Source organism: Salvia splendens, chromosome 9 (genome assembly GCF_004379255.2).
Source record: "Salvia splendens isolate huo1 chromosome 9, SspV2, whole genome shotgun sequence".
In the NCBI taxonomy this organism is placed as follows: Eukaryota; Viridiplantae; Streptophyta; class Magnoliopsida; order Lamiales; family Lamiaceae; genus Salvia; species Salvia splendens.
The window spans coordinates 3,295,060-3,315,791 of NC_056040.1; the positions used below are offsets into that span (position 1 = coordinate 3,295,060).

Consider the following 20,732-nt stretch of genomic DNA (forward strand, 5'->3'; position numbering starts at 1 on the left):
AGTAGTATAACAAATCCGGAAAACTATAAACCACATAAATTGAATGAGTAATGCGTATAGCAAATCGTCTAATCCATTATTATTTGAATAGATAAGGTCAATATACGTAGTACCCCATATTTAAGTAAAATTATCTAAATATGTTTTGGCATAAAATATGTGAATTTAGTTTTATGTTCCTTTTGTTGTTGGTAATAAAAAATAAGCATTTAGTTTTATTTCCCTTCGATTTTGATATAAGTATAAGAAAGTCAACCATTCGAATTGCTTAATTCATTAAAATATCATAATATGTGGAATGTACCGAATGAGAATACATTTTACGTGTTAAATGAGATTGCTTAGCTATAGCAAAAGAAGTGGTGGTTCACCCTCCGCTCAATGTAGGCATACCATGCCCTACTGGAGGGTGATCTCGTCCTCGAACAAGAGCTCCTCCAAGCAGTCAAAACAGAGGAAGTCGCAGCAGAATGTCTCTTTATATGCTTTATTGTCTAAGCAGCACCTACATCATACGCAACGACCAACGAGCAATGATGCCAATGCACGCTCTGCACGTGTTGGTGGAGTGTATCTTTGCTTGACAATTATCATTCGGGCAATCGAAGACGTGTCTGACTTGCTGGCATATCAAATGCTCACTTGTTAAACAATTAGGACCGCAAATCCTTAGACGCTTGATGTCGGCAGTGCAACAGAGTTCATTCTCCATCATGTTCAATAGGTCTTCACCATTGAGTTTGATCGATCCATCCACCTAATTAGCTTAGTCAACTCTGAATTTTTCTCAAGCACCAGCTCAAGGCCATCATTGCTAATATTACAACATTTGATAAGGCTCAAGCTACAAAATTTACCCAATATCAACCACTAAAGATCCTCATTGATTATATTAAAACTCAACGGATTGTCAATGTGGATGCTTGTCCAAAGATAAGGATCCACAACATCACGCAATGGATTACATGTAGCTAATTATTTTCTATAGTTAATAATAAATTAAATAAAGAGGATTAGCTAGGTAACATAATTCTGTTGAGCTCTTTCACCAACGACAACTCTTTTAATACGCTATAACACATTAGAACTATCTACTCGTTTCATTTATATTCTATTCATCTACATATTTATGTTTAAGTATCTAGTTATTTTGATTAAAATAATCTAGATAATTTTTGTATAACTTAATATCTAGATAGTTTTAGTACATAATTTTACCTTAGCTCTAGGTGTTACATTACCACCAACCTCCACATGGTTCGGTCTGATACTATATGTAACGACTCTCATGCCTATAAGGACTCGACTCCCACCGAGCAACCCATCTTAGAATCGTCACATACTAAGCACGCTTAACCATGCAATTTTTCTATGATGGACATGAAAAAAAGATGTAACTGCAAGAATAACACACATTAAATCGGTTGTGGGCGATGTCCACTTTAAGGTAACACGGTCAGTTCTGAACAAAGAAAAAAAAGAATCTCACAACCCAAATAGGCCTAGACTACCTATCGGGAAAGGTTGCAATGTCAGTCCGATTATTTCTAAACCTTACTGAAATAGATGACATTGGTGTGGTAGAGCACCGAACGGATCTAACAGCGAGACAAGTCTTTATGCTATCTGCTGAAAGACGAGGTCTTGATAAATGTTTACTTCTTAATCAATGTACGTTAGCATTGAGCATACGGTATTGATTATGCTCTACTTTGACTTATCAAATAGTGCAGATTTTTCGCAACCCAATAATCCTGATATATTGGGTAGTGATGATTAATATCTAGCGGTGCTAGGATTGCTATTATGTTGAATCGTGCGCGAGGTGAGTTTCGTTTCATAATGTCCTTAAGAGGAGCGCGAAACAAGGTTTTATTATTCGGAACCTAGCTTGTTGGAGTTTGATTACTCTATGAGTAATAAATAAGTGTTTCATGCTAAGTCCACTCTTAGAATTAATAAGATGTTAATTAATTAACTCCATATCAGATAATAATTAATTAATGGACATTTACATCTTAAGCGCGGGAAATGAACAGCAACACGGAAACTCGTATTACTTGTAATTTCGGATTTGGATGGGCAGTGCAATATTACTTCTGCAGTGGTTGCTCGTAATATTCCAATATAAGCTTATATTAAATTGGAGGTTCAATTTAATTTGTAAAAATGGGGAGGCCATATCCAAATTCTTCCATAGATCCCTGTCTGGCCCAAAAGGAACTTAATATAAATAGGAGAATAAATGAGACAGAAAATAGGCTTTATGTTTCACAAAATTTTCGTCCACTCCTATACACCTTAGGGGACGATTTTTTCTCCTTCAGCTCTCCTCCGTGAGCTTGAATTTTTCTGTCCCATTTATTCACGTCCTAGTATCCCGGTGAGATTAGCCCACACTAATATCGGAATACAGTTCGGGAACCAGCCAGAAGATCAATGGTTTAGTACTCGACATCTTCACGAGGAGAAGTAGCTAGCAATCTTCGATTATTTGGATAATCATCAAGGTATTATTCCTATTCCTTAGAAAAGCATGTTTTAGGTTTCAATTATACTTAAAACATGTTTGATTCAAGTTATGAGCATGATACATGTGAAAATTACGACAATAGATTTTGTCTAAATAATCTGCTAAATAGATCGTAATCTTATCTGATTTATTTGATGCACGCTTCCGCTGCCAACCCCTTCAATAATATGTACCAACATAAAATGTAATTGGGATACAACAAAGAACGTATTATATGTAAAATATAAAATTTAAATGAATGATAAAATTAAACTAAAATTTAGTATAAATTATAAATATAATTGAATATTAATTATACATAAAATCATATTAATTAATTATTCTATACGCAAATTAGACCGCCTCATAATTTTATAATTTTTTGATAAATCATTTTAAATATTTGTATAATTTTTCTTTAAACAACTTAATATGAATTTAAAAATTTAGGAAATTATAATTAGCTTATGCATTCCCTTATCGGCTTAGAGCATCAGCAGTGGCGCGGAGCTCCCCGCGGAATTCTCCGTCATACGGACTTCCCACTGCACTGCCACGTCATACGGACTTCCCACTGCACAGTGACGGAATTCCCCGCGAAATTCCCGACGTACTTCCCACAATTAAAAAAAATCACAAATTCACAAATTAAACAATTTCTGGAATTAAACAATTAACGGAATTAAAATTTCGACACAAATAGGGAAAAAATTCCATTAAAAAAAGAAAAGTACATTTCACCAAATTAAAAAAAATACATTTCAATGATTTAAAACTACATCAACGACGACCCCTCCGCTGCCATACTTAAAAAAAACATTTAATTCAACAAACAGGAATTCCGCGCGGACGTCCGTGGGAGTCAACGCAATAGCGGACGTCCGCACGGAATTCCCCGCGGAATTACGTGGAACGCTGCGGAACTGCGAATTCCTCGACAGAATTCCGTATCCGTGCATGCCACGCACAATGGCGGACGTCCGCCACGGAATTCCCACACGCCGATGGGAATTCCGCGGTGACGTCAGCCACTGCTGATGCTCTTATCCACCCTGGCGTATTCACCAAAATAATACGAAGTACTACTAAATTCTAAAAAGATTAAACCAAATAGATATACTCATATTATATATATTCAAAAGTTGGGCCAAAATGAAAGGCCTTATATGGGCCGAATATTCTCGGGCTTACTTTGGATTTGGCCCAACAAGTACACATGTTTGGGGTAAAGAAATAAAGTCTGGGGAAGGATTTGGAATATTGTTGTTTTAGATGGGGGGAGTTGGAATATTATTTTTCCGGAATAGAAATACAGTTTTCCATGGATAACAATTGCTTTTATTTAATTTTTATGGCTTGCTTATTCATAAGCAGAAAATAATAGCAATGTCCAACAAAAAAAATACTCATAGTTGAAAATACTGTTGCCACACTCAAATTGAAACCTTTTTTGTAATACCATGGATATGAAAAGAGAAAAAAAAAACAATTGCTTTATTAATTTGTGGTTAAAATACAAAGATTGGTTGTAGAACGAAAATGGAAAAAATAGATTTTAATTTATCCACACATTTATTTTGTAATGATTATTAAAGAAAATAACGAGAAAATAAATGAAAGTTGTATATAAATTTGGCCACCACTTAAATTTTTTTTATCTCTATTTCTATATATCAGATTAGATATTCTGAAGCAATGTTGGTCTATGTATCCATGCTTCTGTTATATTTCACCTAATTGATTTGCCTAGAGGCATGATTTTTCCAATCTAATTTGATATTCGAGCCAACTCAAGGTAAAGCCAAAATAGAACACATGAACCTAACATTAATTATCTTATATGCCATTTCAAGGACAAAATAAAACACATGATCCTTTTTATTTTTTGGATTAAAATTTGTATCTCATTGTTTTGGTGTCAAATGAATTTTCTGTATATTTTATTTCACTTATTCCGATCCACAACATATGTATGGACTCTGATTTTAGCTATATATAGAAGAATGATGAAACTTGATTTGATCTAATTTAGTAGTATTAAGCTTTTTTTCTTGATTTATTATTGTAGAGTTTGGCTCCGTCAGATTAAATTCTTGTTAATAACTTCAAGTTAAGTAATGAGATTACTGAAACTTAACTTGTATAGCACTTCTATCAAATTTCTAAAGTTCACAACTTTGGTTAAGATATCAGTTATAATTATTTTGTTAATTATTTTGTAGTGTTGCAACGGATCTTAGATATACTAATTGCGGTTTTATTGTCACAAAAGATCTGCCATGTGCTTATTGAATAGTAAAAGCTAACTTTTGTTATTAATTTAGTCAACCACATAACTTCGGTCAATCTGATTTACTCCCCTTGACCTTAGGTTTTGCACTAGATAGTGTCATTTTCTGCTTCTTACTTCTCTAAGTAACAAGATTACCTCCAACATAGGTAAAAGTAACATGATATGTTCTCTTATCCATCGGATTTCAAGACCAATCTGCATATGTGTAGCAACGGATCTCAAATTAAATCAAATTTGAAGTCCAGGTATACGCGTAGGGGTCACTCATTTTCTCTATTTTGGTCAAGATATAATATTGGACCAGTGATAGTTATCACTGTCGGTGACCGACTCTAATATCATCATATATTCATACTGTTGCGGTATCAAAAAGATTTTTTAATTACACTTCTTTTGAGTGTCACATAATATGCGTATATAGGTTCGGATTCTTATTACACTTGATTTGTGACAATATTCATTCCAAATTCTATAAAAACACCTTAAACTCAAAAGGGTCTAGCATTCTAAATTATACTCCTAGAACTCGACAATATCATCATTCCCTAGCAAAGTGCATGATTTACTTTACTTACACACATATGTCTACGCATGAATGAAAGCTATGAAGAAGTAAGTATAAAGCCAATAATACAAAACGAGAAAGAGCAACAAACAAAAGGTGAAGACATTTTCAAGGAATAAAAGGACTGCTTTGCTGCATTTTGTTTTTTTTTCTCTTTTTTCTAAAATGACAAACAAAATATGAAAAAGCTGATAAATGGGTTCAATTATTTGTTCCTTTTCAGTAGAAACAGAAACTTAAATAGAGTAGCTCACGCTTTCCAGGAAATACAATATTTTTTTATTTCGTATACAATATTTTAGTGGAATGAGAAAGAATATTAATACAATACATACTGCTATAGATAATCAGCTCTGCTTTAATTCTCTGGAGCTATATTATTCTCTGGGCTCAATATATTGTAAATTTTCATTTTTCAAGAATGTTTGATTCCTTTGTGATTTAAACTATTTATGTGGCTCTGTGTAAGTCTAACTTTAACTAAACCAAATAAAGCATATAATCAGCATATTCATCTTCTCTCATATACAGACATAAACAGCCTTTACTGTTGCCAAAAGCAAAACCAACTTACATCATATTTACATAATTATGTACATTAGTACATAGGAGATTCATCTCATAACTTTTTTTAATGTCAAAACACACAAATTATATCACTTCGTGAATTCCTAATACCCTAATTTTCAATTTATGACTAAATACAAATAGCATTATAACGCACCGCCAACTAAATATCAGGAATTGATATGTTTTGTAATGACAACTAATATTATTATATCAATCAGAGAACTGATATAATATTCACTTCTCTAAGTTCCTATTTTTAAAAAGTTTTCACTAGAACTGCCCCTTAGTGCATATTTAGATATATATATACTCACCAAGAATTAACTCAAAAACTTATAAATAATAATATTACTTTTCTTTATTATAGGACATCACATGTTATTGAGTCATATCAGCATAGAATCTTGTTTAAATTTTATAACTTTTGTTTACTAATTTAAGGACAAAAATGTGACATTTAGGGTCCAACTAGGGTTGCAAGGGCAAAGGACACATCATTAATATATATACTCCTACACAGAGAGAGATAAAGCTTCAATCTTGCAAGGAATATTAGACACAAAAACCTTGGAATTTTCTTCATTCTCTCTTAACATCAATCATCATGCTCTCACCTTTCCCCATTAATCACCACCTCCACCACCACCACCACCATCATTGCATCCACCAAAACACCCCACCATCATCACCCACATTGCACCCACATCATCACCCACATATCTATGAGCTCAGGTCAAGAGAAAAAAGAGATAGCTTCTCTCTCTCTTGAACCGAAAGAAACCCTACTGATAAACTTGGCCTGATCAGAGAAGATGGAGGCTAGCTCAAGGAGACTTCTAGATTCTTCTTAGAAGGTTTTAGATCTTCTCTTTTGGTATCTTTGATCGATCTCTCAGGGAATCAAGCCGTTCGGTCCGAATTCTTCTTTTTAATTTACTAGAGTTAATAGGGTTTGTGTTTGATGCTTTATTTCATTTGATTTCTATGATGTGGGATTTCTCAAATTTTCTTGGTGACTTTTATTATAAATAAGGTGAAGCTTGTTTGAATTTTTTTTTCTGTGTTGGTTTGTTTAGATCTATATTTTTACGTATGGATCTTTCTATGAATAATCAACTTGTTCATACATTTGTTCTCTCTCTCTATTTCTCTCTTATATATTGTGGTTTAATTTATGAGTTTTGAATTATGTTATAGTACTACTAATTAAAAACTGTAGTGTTACACACGAGCAAGCTAAAATGTCATACAGAAACTAAATCCAAGTACATAAATCTTTTGGTTTTAAGTTTAAGACCGTATTAGAATTATGAAGTGGAATTATTTTGTCAAATTTTTCAAGATTAATGGTTATTACTCATATCATATATAGAATAAAAGCGATATATACTAGGAGTAATAAAGTTCATAACAAATTAGTAATTATTACATACACATTTAAAGGTACGTCATTAGTTGTAATTTGACATTCTTGGTGTGGTTGAGGAGTTTAAGTAAAAATAATTTGTTGCTTTTTATTACATAATAATTGATTGTGAGGGTTGATATATCCAAAATTAAAGTAGGGTATATATATAATTTAAAAATTCAACATTTTTTTGAATAAATACTGCTTATAATGATGTATGATGCTATATAATAATTTAATTTTTATCTATCCTCAAAATGCCTTCAATAAATATAATAATAATAATAATAATAGCTATCCTAAATTCCTAATTGATGACCAAATTTAGTTAAATCCGAATTCAAGAACCCAATTCGAAAAGTATACGCAAAAGTTCAGAGAACAAAATACATTATTCCCAAAACTATAAAAAAAAAAATTTAAGGGATCAAATAAACACTTTTACTGGTAAAATGTAGAGGGGTTTTTAAATAAAAGTTGCTTTTGGCAGAATAAATAAGTTGTAGGCGGTCTGAGTTAATGTTTGACCCTGAAAAAGTCATCCATGCTATACCACCTTCATTCCACTTTCTTCTCAACTTTGAGTGAATTTTTTTTATGGCCAAACACTCAGATTATGAGATGATGGAAAGTGAACCTTCACTTTTTCAATATTTTCAATTATTATTCTAATTTTAAAGTAACTATTAAAAACTAAAAGTCAATTTAGTTAACTTTAATCTATTATGGATATACTGGTTTAATTTCTACTTTGTGATGTAGCTGGTTTCTTGCAAACAGGAATTTGTAACACAATAACACTAATTTTAGTTTGTAATTTTGGAGGTCGCACTTCTATTGAAACGTGCTTGTGTTTTTCATAAATAATTTTAAATTGCATGCATACTAATACGATTAATTTGAACATAATAATCATAAATATAAATTCATAAAGCGTGTAACACAAAATAGGGAAATAAATAGGCTTAGCTTGACTGGACTCGTGCTTTAAGAATGTAATTAAAAGTGAGTGTAAAAACTAAAAATTATGGAATGTGGATCTTGTACTGATATACTCTCTCCGTCCTAAGGTAGTTTAAACTTTTCTTTTAGACATGAAATTTAATAAATTCATATAGTACTACCATTAAAGATTAAAATAGAAAGAATAAAATATGAAAGAAAAAGAGATACTCCATCCGTCCCAGTTTAAGAGTAAGATTTAGTTATGATACGAGTTTTAAAAAATTGGTGGAGTGTGTAATAAATGAAGTGAGATAGTGGTTGTTGGAGTGTGTAATAATTGAATTGAGGTAGTGGAAAGTGGAACCCTTTTGACTTTTTGTATGTTTAGAATTTTGTTTTGTTTTATTTTTATGAAAGTAATGACATTTGAGTGTAAATTTGATGAATAATGAGGTTAAATTTTATGTTCAAATATGGTAGATTCTAAATGTGACTCTTAAATTGGGACGGACTTAAATGGAAAAATGTGACTCTTAAACTGGAATGGAGGGAGTATTAAAGTATGAGTTGATTAGAATAAAGTTTGTAAAAAATGAAATGATTCAACTATGTATCTTGGGACAACTCGAAAAGAAATATGACCTAACTACATTGAGATGAAGGAAATATTAGTATTAATGTTTTATAATAAAATGTGAATGAAATATAGTTATGTGAATGAAATAAAGTTAGAGGAATGTGTGATCCATTACTAAAATAGTAATACTAGTACTAAAAACGAATGAGACAACTATTCACGAGTGGACAAAAAGGCAAATTAAGACGACTAATAGCGGACGAAGGGGGTATTAAAATTTATAAAAGCTTAATTTTAATTTTGATGACATCTCCCTCATTCCACAATTTAAAGCTCCACTTTGACACGGTGCAGGTTTTAAGAAATGAAAAGGAAAATGGGTTGAAAAAATTAGTGAAAATGTAGATACCACTTTATATATTGGTTTTATAATAAAATATGAGTGTAATGTCTTAATGGAAAGTGAAGTCCATTTACCAAAAATAAAAAGGTATGTGGATATTATCGTGGACAGGCTAAAATGACAAATATTGACACTATTTCTTGAAAGGAGGGAGTAGTTAGTAGTATAACATTTTTATAACTAATAAATTGAAAGTTAACGTAAGAGAAAACGAAAAATGTTTTTAAAAATTTGCAAAAACTAAATCAATCTTATTAAATTCCGTAGAAGATATTGAATTTTCGCGCGAAGGGCTGGCGCCAAATATGTTGAATTCTACCATCGCCCAATCTTTTTATTCTCTGCATTCTCTGATGACTTTCTTCAAACACATTCCTGCAATTAAACAATCGACACTAAAACTTCGCTCATTTTCCGGCAGCGAAAGCCGGTGGCAGCTGTTACCCCCAATTTTGAGGCATTGACTTCGCGCCAAAAGCATCAAGTTCGTCTCTACATTGACCTCCTCCTCGAATGGAACCAGGTGTTACACATTAACATCATAGCTTTCATCGTGTTTTTTTTATTTGAATGCGATCGGTTTTTGATTGGCTAGAATATGAGTTTGACGGCAGTGAAAGAAGAAAATGAGGTGATAGAGGACGAATTTGAGTGTTGTTGACGTTGGAAGTGGAGTAGGACTTCCTGGAGTGATTCTGGCCATGGCATGCCCTAGTACTGATCATGATTTGAATTGATTCTCAGGGAAAATGATTTGCTCTATAATTTTCTGCTTACGGCTGATTTTGTGTTGCTTAGGTTGGAAGGTGACTTCGTTAGAGTCTTTGAATAAGTGTCGCGTCTTCTTGGAGCATGTCGTTGCAGAATGTGCAAATTGTACACGATCTAGCTGAGGTATGAACTTTGATGTCAACACTGAGGATTAATAACACCTCTAGCTTTGTTTTTGTATCTTAGTGTGAGTTTTTAGAATCAGTAGATTGAATTTTATGTCTGAGTGGAGTGTGTTTGGTTAATGTCATTAGTGTGGTATTGCTTACTAGTTAGTACCAGTGTTAATGCAGTATTAAAATCAATACATAATCTGATCTCTGTATAGGACTGATTGTAGGACAAAACCTTGACTACAGAGAGAACTTTGACATTACAGTTGCTAGAGCAGTTGAAGAAATGAGTATATATTGGCAACTTATTTTCTTTATTGCTATGGTTGGGGCAATCTATCGGTGTCTAAGTGTTTTCTTTTTGATGGCGTGAAGCTGAATATTGCCTTCTCTAGTCCATGTTGGTGGTTTGTGGCAGCAAAGGGTCATGATGCACGGATATGCTAATTCAAGTTCTTTTTGTTATTACCTAGTAGAGTATCATTTAGTACTACAAAATAATGAGATCATTCCATTTAGTTTGTTCTCCTTGCAAGAGGAAGTGGCAAAAGCTGAAAGAGATATTCATTTGATGGGTGCTTCTATCTAGCCAACATGTTTTGGTGTTTTGCATCTCTTATATTCACTTTCACTTTTTACTGATAATGTAGGATAGAGCTTTCAAAGATTGTTGTGTGAACTCTTTATCTTTCCATATATATTCCTCAAGTATTTTTTATAAGTCCCTCTTGGGTCCTTGACTGCATTCTCGACTTAATCTCCTTTTTAAAGTATCTTCACTAATCACTATAATTGTTCTTCTAATACCTTTCATTTGATTAGAATCCTAATACAATTCCATGTCAATATGAGCCATCAAATGTTAACAAAATCTGGTGTCAATTCAGTGGAACCTCATAGCAAATTTGGACAGAGCACGGCCATTAATGCCTGAACGATGGTTGGCCCCAAAAAATATCCCCGGGGACCAGGTATTCTCCCACAAGCATCTTTAAAAGTTCACTTACATCCCTTTCTGCATCAGTGCCTGCAACATCATGAGGTTATCTCTTTGATGAGACTGTTGCTTACTTGCTTCAGGTTCCCATTTTTAAAAAAAAATGTGTTATCTGCTCACATATAGTTTAGGCTTGGCAAAGACTTGGGTGAGATGGCTTATAATGGATGCAAGAAGTTAATTAGGATTACTCAAATTCATTAAGAACCCATGACTTCATATCATGTTAGAGGCGACTGGAGCCTACGTCTGCAACTGGATGACAACGTGTGTTGTTATTGATTTAGCCAAACATATTATAGCCTCGAACTCAGCTGATTTAATCTTTAATTATGATCTAGCTAGACCAGTTGGTATTAAATCCCATATTGGATTCATTCTAATAATAGTATTGTTACTCTACTCTAGAGCCTTTCCTCCTAATTACGAAGTTGGGAGCTTTATAGGGAAAAAAACAATTGGTTTCTTGTGTTTATATTAATCACCTCATCAATTTGCTTAATCATAAAGCCCATCTTGGTCCCACTCATGAACTAGGAAATCCACACAACCAATAACCATTTTAATTAACAGAAAATAGATAGTATTGCATGGAGGTATAAATCAGATACTCTATAATCAGGCTGCCACGTGTCAAGGTAGAGGTGAAACGGATATGATCTCCGGTGAATAAATAGGCGGTTACCACGATAGCCAAGCGTGTGCACTTGGAAAGATCAAGAAATCATGACGGTCTACAACATCCGTTGCGGCTCCTACAATATCGTCGCCACCGTGACTTCGGATCCAGCCACCGCGCATAGATGGGTCTGCGAAATCATCAACCTCCACCGCAACCATGCCTACCGCCAACGCTGCCTCCTGGTGGGGCTGGGCGTCCAGTGGGTCTCCAGGCACGCCGCCACGCTCCAGCTCTGCGTGGGGTCGAACTGCCTCATCTTCCAGCTCCACCACGCCGACCACTGCCCCAACGTTCTGCGCAGTTTCCTCGTGGACCAGAACGTCATCCGCGTCGCGCTGTGGGACAATGCGATCGGGGCGATGCTATGGGGCTCGCCGCACGCTCTCTGGGTGGGGCGGGTGGGGGATGTGCGGAGGGCGGCGTACGCGCTCATGAGGTGCGGCCGGGGAGCGACAATGGGGCAGCTGGCGCAGGAGATCTTGGGGATTCCAGGGATGCAGATGGATGAAGCGGTGGCATGCAGCGACTGGGAGGATCAAGAACTCACATTTCAGCAGGTTGAGTATGCGTGCCATGCTGTTGCTCTTCCTTTGTTGATGGCCTTGGAGCTTCGCCTTTGGGAATATTTTCTCTAACTATTTCAATTCACAAATTTGGATAACCATCTCTAAATTCTGCGCGTGCTACTTTTCTTTGTGATTTCATTAATCAGATCGCAGTTATCATTGATTTGTCTTGTTTTCAGTAATATTTCGTGATGGATGAACTATTTGCTCTCATCTGACCTAATTAAACTTCATCCGTTTCTCGCATTTTGTCATCATTCCACAGTGTTCATGTATAGTGAATGGCCACATTTTCCATCTCAGTCTAAAGCGGATTCTATACATTGTAAAAGAGATTTTAAAAATAATGGATGATCGATTTGTGTCTAATCATTCTTTAATTTATAAGTAATGGAGTATGCATAATTACTTTATTTTCTGCCATCTTAATTGCACTTTTATGGAACGTTTGGGTGAAAAGGATGAAAAGAAAGTATTTCATCTTATAATAGATAGATCTCATACTTTTCCTTTTAATTGTTCTACAAAACATGTTATTATATTTTATTTTTTTGGAAAAAATCCTCGTTCATATTAACGCATAAAATAACATTTTTTAAATCATGTGTCATTGTTAAATATGTCATTTATTATAAGACGGATAGAGTATTACGTTATTATTACGTTATTATTGCACATATTTTCATGGTTCGCACACTATTATTATTGAGAATAGTTATCATTATCATTAGTTATTTTATGAGTATTGGGTTTGATAAGATATATAGAATAGAAAACTAACTGTCAACGGGATTGGGCGAATGGCTTGCAGCTCGGCAAAATGAAGTCTCCCTGATGAAAAAAAAGAAAAATGACTGAATTGTGGGATTGTGAAAAAAAGCCTAATTCTTTTAAATGAAAATTATATTATAAAATAAAAAGTGTATACAAAACAAAGATACCTACAAATTTATAAGCGTTTAGAAAATTCTAGAAACTAAAAAAAATAAAAATAAATTTAAAATTAAAAATAAAAAAACAAAAAAAAAACCCAAAAATAGAAAATTATTTTGCCCTCTAAACGATATCAAATGACCGAAATCATTGTCCATCATTGCGACGATGACTTTGATTCCTACGCTCAATTCGTAAGCTTTAAATTTCAAGTCATTCCGACACATAATATTTTTGGCACGTTTTCAGCGTCAACGACATCTAGTATCTAGTTTTGTCATTTTTATCTGCCCTCATTAAGAGTCTACTTTCACTTTTTTACCTTAATAGATCTCACATTCCACTAACTTATATCACTCACATTTTATTACTCCCTCCGTTCCTTATAATTTATCACCATTTGACCCGCACGAATTTTAAGAAATGTAATAGAAAGTGGGTTGAAAAAGTTGGTGATAAATTTGGAATGTGGGGTCCACTACAAAAAACGGTAAAAGTAAAAGATGACAAATTTTAAGGGACGGACGAAAATAAAAATAAGTGGTAAATTTTCAGGGACGGACAGAGTATAAAATTAATATATATAACTGGCATTCGTATTTTATTAACTTTTTTTATCCATTATTTTTAGTTACATTTTTTAAAACATTTATGTGGAGTCAAATGTAGACACTTGATTGGTGAGCAAGGGAGTATAACAAAAACTCCCAAAATGGGAGCTAAATCTAAGCCTAAATCCTATAGAAGGCAAGAAAGAAAAAACTGGGAAGAATGCACCGAAAATAATGATAGCTTTAATAAACGGAAATTAGACGTATAAATCAGATACTCCATAATCAGGCTGCCACGTGTAGAGGATATGAATAAACAGGCGGTTACCGCAGTCAACAAACTGAAAAAGATCAAGAATCAAGAATCAAGAATCAAGAATCAAGAATCAAGAATCAAGAATCAAGAATCAAGATCAAAGATCACAAGAGAGTAAATCATGACGATGATCTTCCACATCCCTTGCGACTCCCGCGTGGTCCGCACCACCGTGACCTCCGTGCCATCCGTGGATGGGTCCACAGCATCCACCGCTTACCGCCGCGGCCGCCTCGTGGCGGGGCTGGGCGTCCAGTGGGTGTCCGGGCACGCCGCCACGCTCCAGATCTGCGTGGGGTCTCGGTGCCTGATCTTCCAGCTCCACCACGCCGACCTCTGCCCCGACGTCCTGCGCGGCTTCCTCCTGGACTCGAACGTCATCCGCGGCCATGCTGATGAACTCGCGCCACGCTCTCCAGGTGGGCTGGCTCGTGACCAGCTCAGGGGGTGCGTGCTGGCGGATCGGAGGAGATCTTGGGGATCCGTGGGATGACCAAGGATGAGGCGGTGGGATGCAGCGACTGGGAGGATGAGGAGCTCACGTGGGACCAGGTTCAGTATGCTTGCCATGATGTTCTTCTTGCTTACTTGATGGCCTTGGACCTTCACTTCTGGCCGGAATAGCTACCAACACGATCATTCCTTTTACAGTATTTTCTAAGTATTTCATGAAATATGGTTGTTGATATGATTGTCGAGGGATCAGTCAACTTTGGGAAACGATTTTTCTTGGGTTGCTTTGTTTTTTTAGTACCAAGGATTATAACATTTCGAGATGGACAAGTTATATTGTAAATTTTCACTTTTCAAGAGTGTGGTTTCATGTGGACCGAGTGTAGAAATCATGGTATTAAATATGTCCGGTCAATGGATTTTGACCAAATAATAAATGTGACGAGACATTTAATTTTGTGAAATTAAATGACATAGCGTCGATCTACATTTTACGTAGATAAATGTAGTATATTCACTTTCTCAAATCCGATTTCCGGTGAGTGAGAAATAGTGGATTAAAGTTGGGCATAATTAGCTTTTAATTAAAGCTTGGAGTTGGAGCTTAGGGAATAATTAACTAGTGTTAATTATCCCACATTGGAGGATTAACACATCTTTTAATGTGTATAAATTAAGTGAGAAATCCACATGCGAAAGGCACACGCCTGCCACACGCTCGTAACCGACGTCGGTTACGAATCTGCCATGATGAGCCTTCATGGCTCGGTTGACCCTGCATGGTGGCTTGGCCTATAAATAGGCTAGCCATACCACTGCATTAGTACACACAATTCCAAGCATTCTCTGCATCATAAGCTCTCTCCCTCTCTGCATTGTCTTTCTGTCGAAGCTCTGCCCTCTCCTCCATCCAGTTCGCCGGAGCTCTACTGATTGCGGTGCTGCATCAAAAGAGACGTAGTCGTTTTACCTTTGGGGACGAAACGCCAAACCGAAGAGCACTACCGGGGCGTATCTCGTCTTGCGGGAAGAGGCCTCCTCGACTCGGCTAAACATTCACGGTTTATTTGTTTCATTGTAATTCAGTTCAGTTTCGTTTCTTGTATTCCTTCTTTTGGGTTGTATTACGCCCGGCTTTTATCTCTTGTAATCTCAATAGAACCAACAATCGCAAGACGAGATAACTTGCTTTTGAAGAGTTTTTGACCTCTAAACTGAACTTAAAATTTCGAAACTTAATACACCTTTGCTGGAGATGTCGACGGAATCCAACACCACCGCTGCCGCCACCACCGCCGCCATTCCTTCAACCATGGCGACCACTGGACCTGTCAACACGTCGTCGATTCCGACGATGATGCCCACTCCCGGGCGCTATCCTTCTTCCTCAACAACCCCTTGGGAGTTCGTTAACCCCCTTGGGCTCACTGGTGGATCCACCTCGAGTGGATCGGTTGGTTTCACTTTTAGTGGTTCCTTCGGATCCTTTAATGGATCGAGTGTTGGGGCTTTCGGGCCTCACACGAATGCTGGGGCCTTCGGGTCTCATGCGAGTGCTAGTCCCTTCGGGGATAGTACGTTCATGGCGGGCTCTATGCCTAACGTGAATGGTGGGGGCTCTATGCCCAACCACGTTGTTGGCTCCTTCGGGGGCAACGGAATTGGTTCCTTCCAAGGACCAACTGCGGCACCTTTGGCACCAAGAATGATGCCACCGGCCGAGAAACCACCCAAGTTTGGAGGATCAGACTTCAAGAGGTGGTACCAAAAGATGTTGTTCTACTTGACAACATTGGGCGTCGCCAACTTCTTCACGGAGAACGAGCCGCCCGCGCCAAGCGACCAAGAGACTAGGCTCGAAGTCATGGCGGACTATGAAGCTTGGAGAAAAGGGGATTATCTATGTAAAAATTTTATTTTAAGTGCATTAGATGATAGCCTCTATAATGTATACTCCAATGTAACCACATCTAAACAAATGTGGGAAAACCTAGAAAAGAAGTATAGCATAGATAATGCTGCAGGGACGGAACAAGTTGTAGCATCCAAGTTTATGGACTACAAAATGGTCGACTCTCGACCCATCATGGAGCAAGTCCAAGAGCTCCAAATGATCATCCACTCCTTAGTGGCTGAAGGGATGACCTTGCCCGATAAGTTCCTAAGGTGCACGATCATTGACAAGCTCCCTCCAAGTTGGAAGGACTTCAAGAGTTATCTCAAGCACAAGCGAAAGCAGATGACCCTTGAAGACTTGATCGTGAAGTTGCGCATTGAGGCCAACGTGCGCAAAAGTGATCAAAAGGCTAAGGGCTTCACCCCAAATGAAGCCAAAGCCAACCTGTTGGAGCGGGGCGGTCCCTCCAACAAACGCCCTCGCCCAAACCGTCCAAACGACAAAGGGAAGGGAAAGCAGCCTTCAAAGAAGTTTGAAGGCGACTGCTACAAATGTGGCAAACCGGGCCACTTTGCCAAAGACTGCCGCAGCAAGAAGAAGAAGCCGGCAGCCCACGTCGTTGAGAATGAGTTCAAGGACTGGGATGAGAACGACCTCATTGCAGTGGTCACTGAAGAGGTTAACCTTGTTGATAACAAGGGAGGCTGGTACATCGACACCGGCGCTACTGCTCATGTTTGCTCCGACAGGAGCAAGTTTGCCTCCTACACGGCTGTTGAAGGAAGGAAAATCAACATGGGGAATCAAACATCGTCTGAAATCCTCGGCGTTGGCAACGTGATTCTCATGATGACGTCTGGCGTCACAATCACTTTGAAGGATGTGCTGCATGTTCCGGACATCCGCAAGAACCTAGTGTCAGGATCAATACTAGTTAATAAGGGGTTTAAACTTGTATTTGAGTCTGATAGGTTTGTCTTGTATAAGTTTGGAAAATCCCTCGGAAAAGGTTATGTAACCGACGGACTTTTCAAGCTTAGTGTAGCAACACTGCGTGTTCCAAAGCCACTGGCTAATAAGAATAAAGCATCTACTTCCTCTTATTTGATTGAGTCTTCAAATTTGTGGCATTGTAGATTGGGACATGTGAATTCAAAAGCTATTAAAAGATTAGTGAATTTAGATTTACTAAAGGCTAATGAATTGGATACCCAAGATAAATGTGAAATTTGTCTTGAAGCAAAAATGACTAAGTTGTCGTTTCACTCGGTTGAACGAAGCACAAAACCCCTTTAATTAATTCACACGGACGTGTGTGATTTAAAGATGGTGCAAACAAGAGGTGGTAAAAAGTACTTTATCACTTTCATAGATGATTGCACAAGGTATTGCTACATTTATCTTTTAAGAAGTAAAGATGAAGCAATAGAAGCGTTCAAAAATTATAAGAACGAAGTTGAGAATCAACTTGGTTGTAAAATCAAAATGATTCGAAGCGATAGAGGAGGCGAATATGTAGCCCCGTTTGAGGAGTTATGCAACGCAAGTGGTATAATTCATCAAACAACTGCTCCATATTCACCACAATCTAATGGTGTTGCAGAACGCAAAAATCGAACTCTAAAAGAGATGATGAATGCACTGCTTCTAACTTCAGAATTACCACATAACATGTGGGGGGAAGCTGTTTTGACAGCCAACTATATCTTGAATAAGATCTCTCTCAAAGGAAAAGATGTCACTCCTTATGAGTTGTGGAAGGGAAGGAAGCCATCCTACAAATACCTCAAAGTGTGGGGGTGTTTGGCAAAGGTGATGGTTCCTCCGCCCAAAGAAGTTACAATCGGACCTAAGACGGTTGATTGCATCTTCATTGGATATGCACTTAACAGTAGTGCATATCGATTTGTTGTTCACAAGTCTGAAATATCGACTATCACAGTAGGAACAACAATTGAGTCGAGGAATGCTGTATTTCTCAAAAATACATTTCCTTGCAAAGACAAGGAAAAAGTCTCAACCAATTCTGAGACAAGAATTGAAGAAGCCACTAGTTCTAAACAAGTGGAAGAAGAAGCCACTAGTTCTAAATCAGCAGATGCGGAACCTGAATCGCGCAAGCGTGCAAGGCCCGATCCAAAAGATACAGTACTAAGACGTGGTAATAGAGTCAGAACACCAAAAACTTTTGGTCCTGACTACATTGCTTTCATGTTGGATGAAGAACCAACATCGATAAAAGTAGCCTTTGCTGGCCCAGACGGGCTGCATTGGAGAGAAGCTGTTCAAAGCGAAATTGATTCAATTTTGCTAAACCACACATGGGTGTTGGTTGATTTGCCCGAAGGTGCTAAACCTTTAGGATGCAAATGGGTTCTTAAAAGAAAGTTTAAGGCCGATGGAACAGTTGATAAGTATAAAGCCCGATTAGTAGTAAAGGGTTTTAAACAAAAGGAAGGACATGACTTCTTCGATACCTATTCACCTGTAACAAGGATTACATCTATACGAGTGCTTCTCGCTATTGCTGCATTGCACAATCTTGAGATTCATCAAATGGATGTAAAGACCGCGTTTCTAAATGGTGAACTAGAAGATGAAATCTATATGGAACAACCCGAAGGGTTTGTAGTACCTGGACAAGAGAAAAAGGTATGCAAGCTCGTAAAGTCCCTATATGGATTGAAACAAGCGCCATTGCAATGGCACTTGAAGTTTGATAATGTGATGTTATCAAATGGGTTTAAAATCAACGAGTGCGACAAATGTGTCTACATCAAGAGCACTAATAACGGTCATGTTATAGTGTGTCTCTACGTTGATGATATGTTAATCTTGGGTAGTAACACTCAAGTAATTAACGATACAAAGGCCATGTTAAAGAGAAACTTTGACATGAAAGACATGGGTCTAGCCGATGTAATTCTTGGAATGAAGATTCTAAGAGCGAATGATGGAATCATCTTAACACAATCACATTATGTTGAGAAGATATTGAATAAATTCAAAGCCTATGATGGCACGCCGGTTAAGACTCCAATTGAACTCGACGTTCACTTGAGCAAAAACAAAGGCGAGCCCGTTGCACAATAAGAGTATGCACGGGTCATCGGGTGCATTATGTACTTGACTAATTGCACTCGACCTGACATTGCTTGTGCCGTGAACAAGTTAAGTCGTTACACGAGCAATCCAAGCAAAGAGCATTGGAGAGCTCTTGTGAGGGTTTTGAGATATTTAAAACACACCCGATATAGGGTTACCGTTAGGCTTCAATGAAGTTCTATCTAGACAGACCTCAATGCGCAACCAACATGATCATGCGCAGCTCATGAGCGACATGATTGAAGAAGTGTGGGCTCGTAACCGCCGTCGCTGAGTTTGCGTTTTTTTTAATTCGCATTGTAATGTATTAATTTTTATTAAATGAAATGAAGTTTTTGAAATTCGTATTTTGATTTATTAGTTTTTTTAAATTCATATGGATTTTGTAAATATTAAAAAAATGATGATGTGGCGCGCCATAGGACGCGCTCACTGCAGGTGGGGAGGTAAGAGGATAAAACTGATGATGTGGCGCGCCTTAGGGCGCCCCACTGCTGATGCCCTCAAAGATGTAAATGGAATTCGATTCTCACTATGCAAAATCGTTGTCCCATCTCCTATTTTCTAAATTTATTTATTCCAAACAACAATTAAATTGCAATGGGAGTAATTTTTTGTACTTAAATGAAAGAGTTAAATCTTATGACGACAATATACTACGTCACATAAGTGAGAAATAAAATGGACCAGACATTCATAAACAATATAAATGCAATGAAATAAAGATATCGAGAGTATTATTAGCTTTTACTAAAACTATATTCTACATTAAAAAGAATATCATTTTGTATAGGGTTAATTCTTGTTTGTCCTTCAACACCTCTTAAAATTATGAAATTGACCAAATCTGTTTCGAATATTTCAACATTTAAATGATAAATTATGAAATTTTAAAAAAAAATCAATTGTTCCATTTAATCAACTTTATTTTATTTTATTTTTAAAAAAATTAGTTTTTAAGTCGGCGTTGTTTAGTGTTTCATAACGTTACGTTAATGCAAATTACCATCACTATAAATTACCAACAAAATTAAAAAAATAAAAAAACTACACGAATTCGACGGTTGATCTTCAC

General features: G+C 36.7%; 2 protein-coding genes across 6 annotated transcripts; both read left to right on the forward strand.

The window, feature by feature from the left end:
* The first annotated feature begins 9,610 nt into the window (after nucleotides 1–9,610).
* Nucleotides 9,611–12,771, forward strand: LOC121747083. Of its 5 annotated transcripts, none has more exons than XM_042141064.1 (3): nucleotides 9,611–10,167; nucleotides 10,373–11,199; nucleotides 11,777–12,771. In XM_042141064.1, exon 3 carries the CDS (start codon nucleotides 11,881–11,883, stop codon nucleotides 12,469–12,471), a length of 591 nt encoding a protein of 196 aa, XP_041996998.1. In that variant the 5' UTR covers nucleotides 9,611–10,167; nucleotides 10,373–11,199; nucleotides 11,777–11,880; the 3' UTR covers nucleotides 12,472–12,771. The 5 variants fall into 5 exon arrangements, with proteins under 5 accessions (XP_041996998.1, XP_041996997.1, XP_041997000.1 ...); XM_042141063.1 differs by having other exon boundaries at nucleotides 10,373–11,128; XM_042141066.1 differs by having other exon boundaries at nucleotides 10,373–11,128; nucleotides 11,793–12,771.
* A 1,552-nt stretch (nucleotides 12,772–14,323) lies between these two features.
* On the forward strand, nucleotides 14,324–14,695 carry LOC121748114. The gene has a single exon (XM_042142332.1). It carries the CDS (start codon nucleotides 14,324–14,326, stop codon nucleotides 14,693–14,695), a length of 372 nt encoding a protein of 123 aa, XP_041998266.1.
* The last annotated feature ends 6,037 nt before the right edge of the window (nucleotides 14,696–20,732 follow it).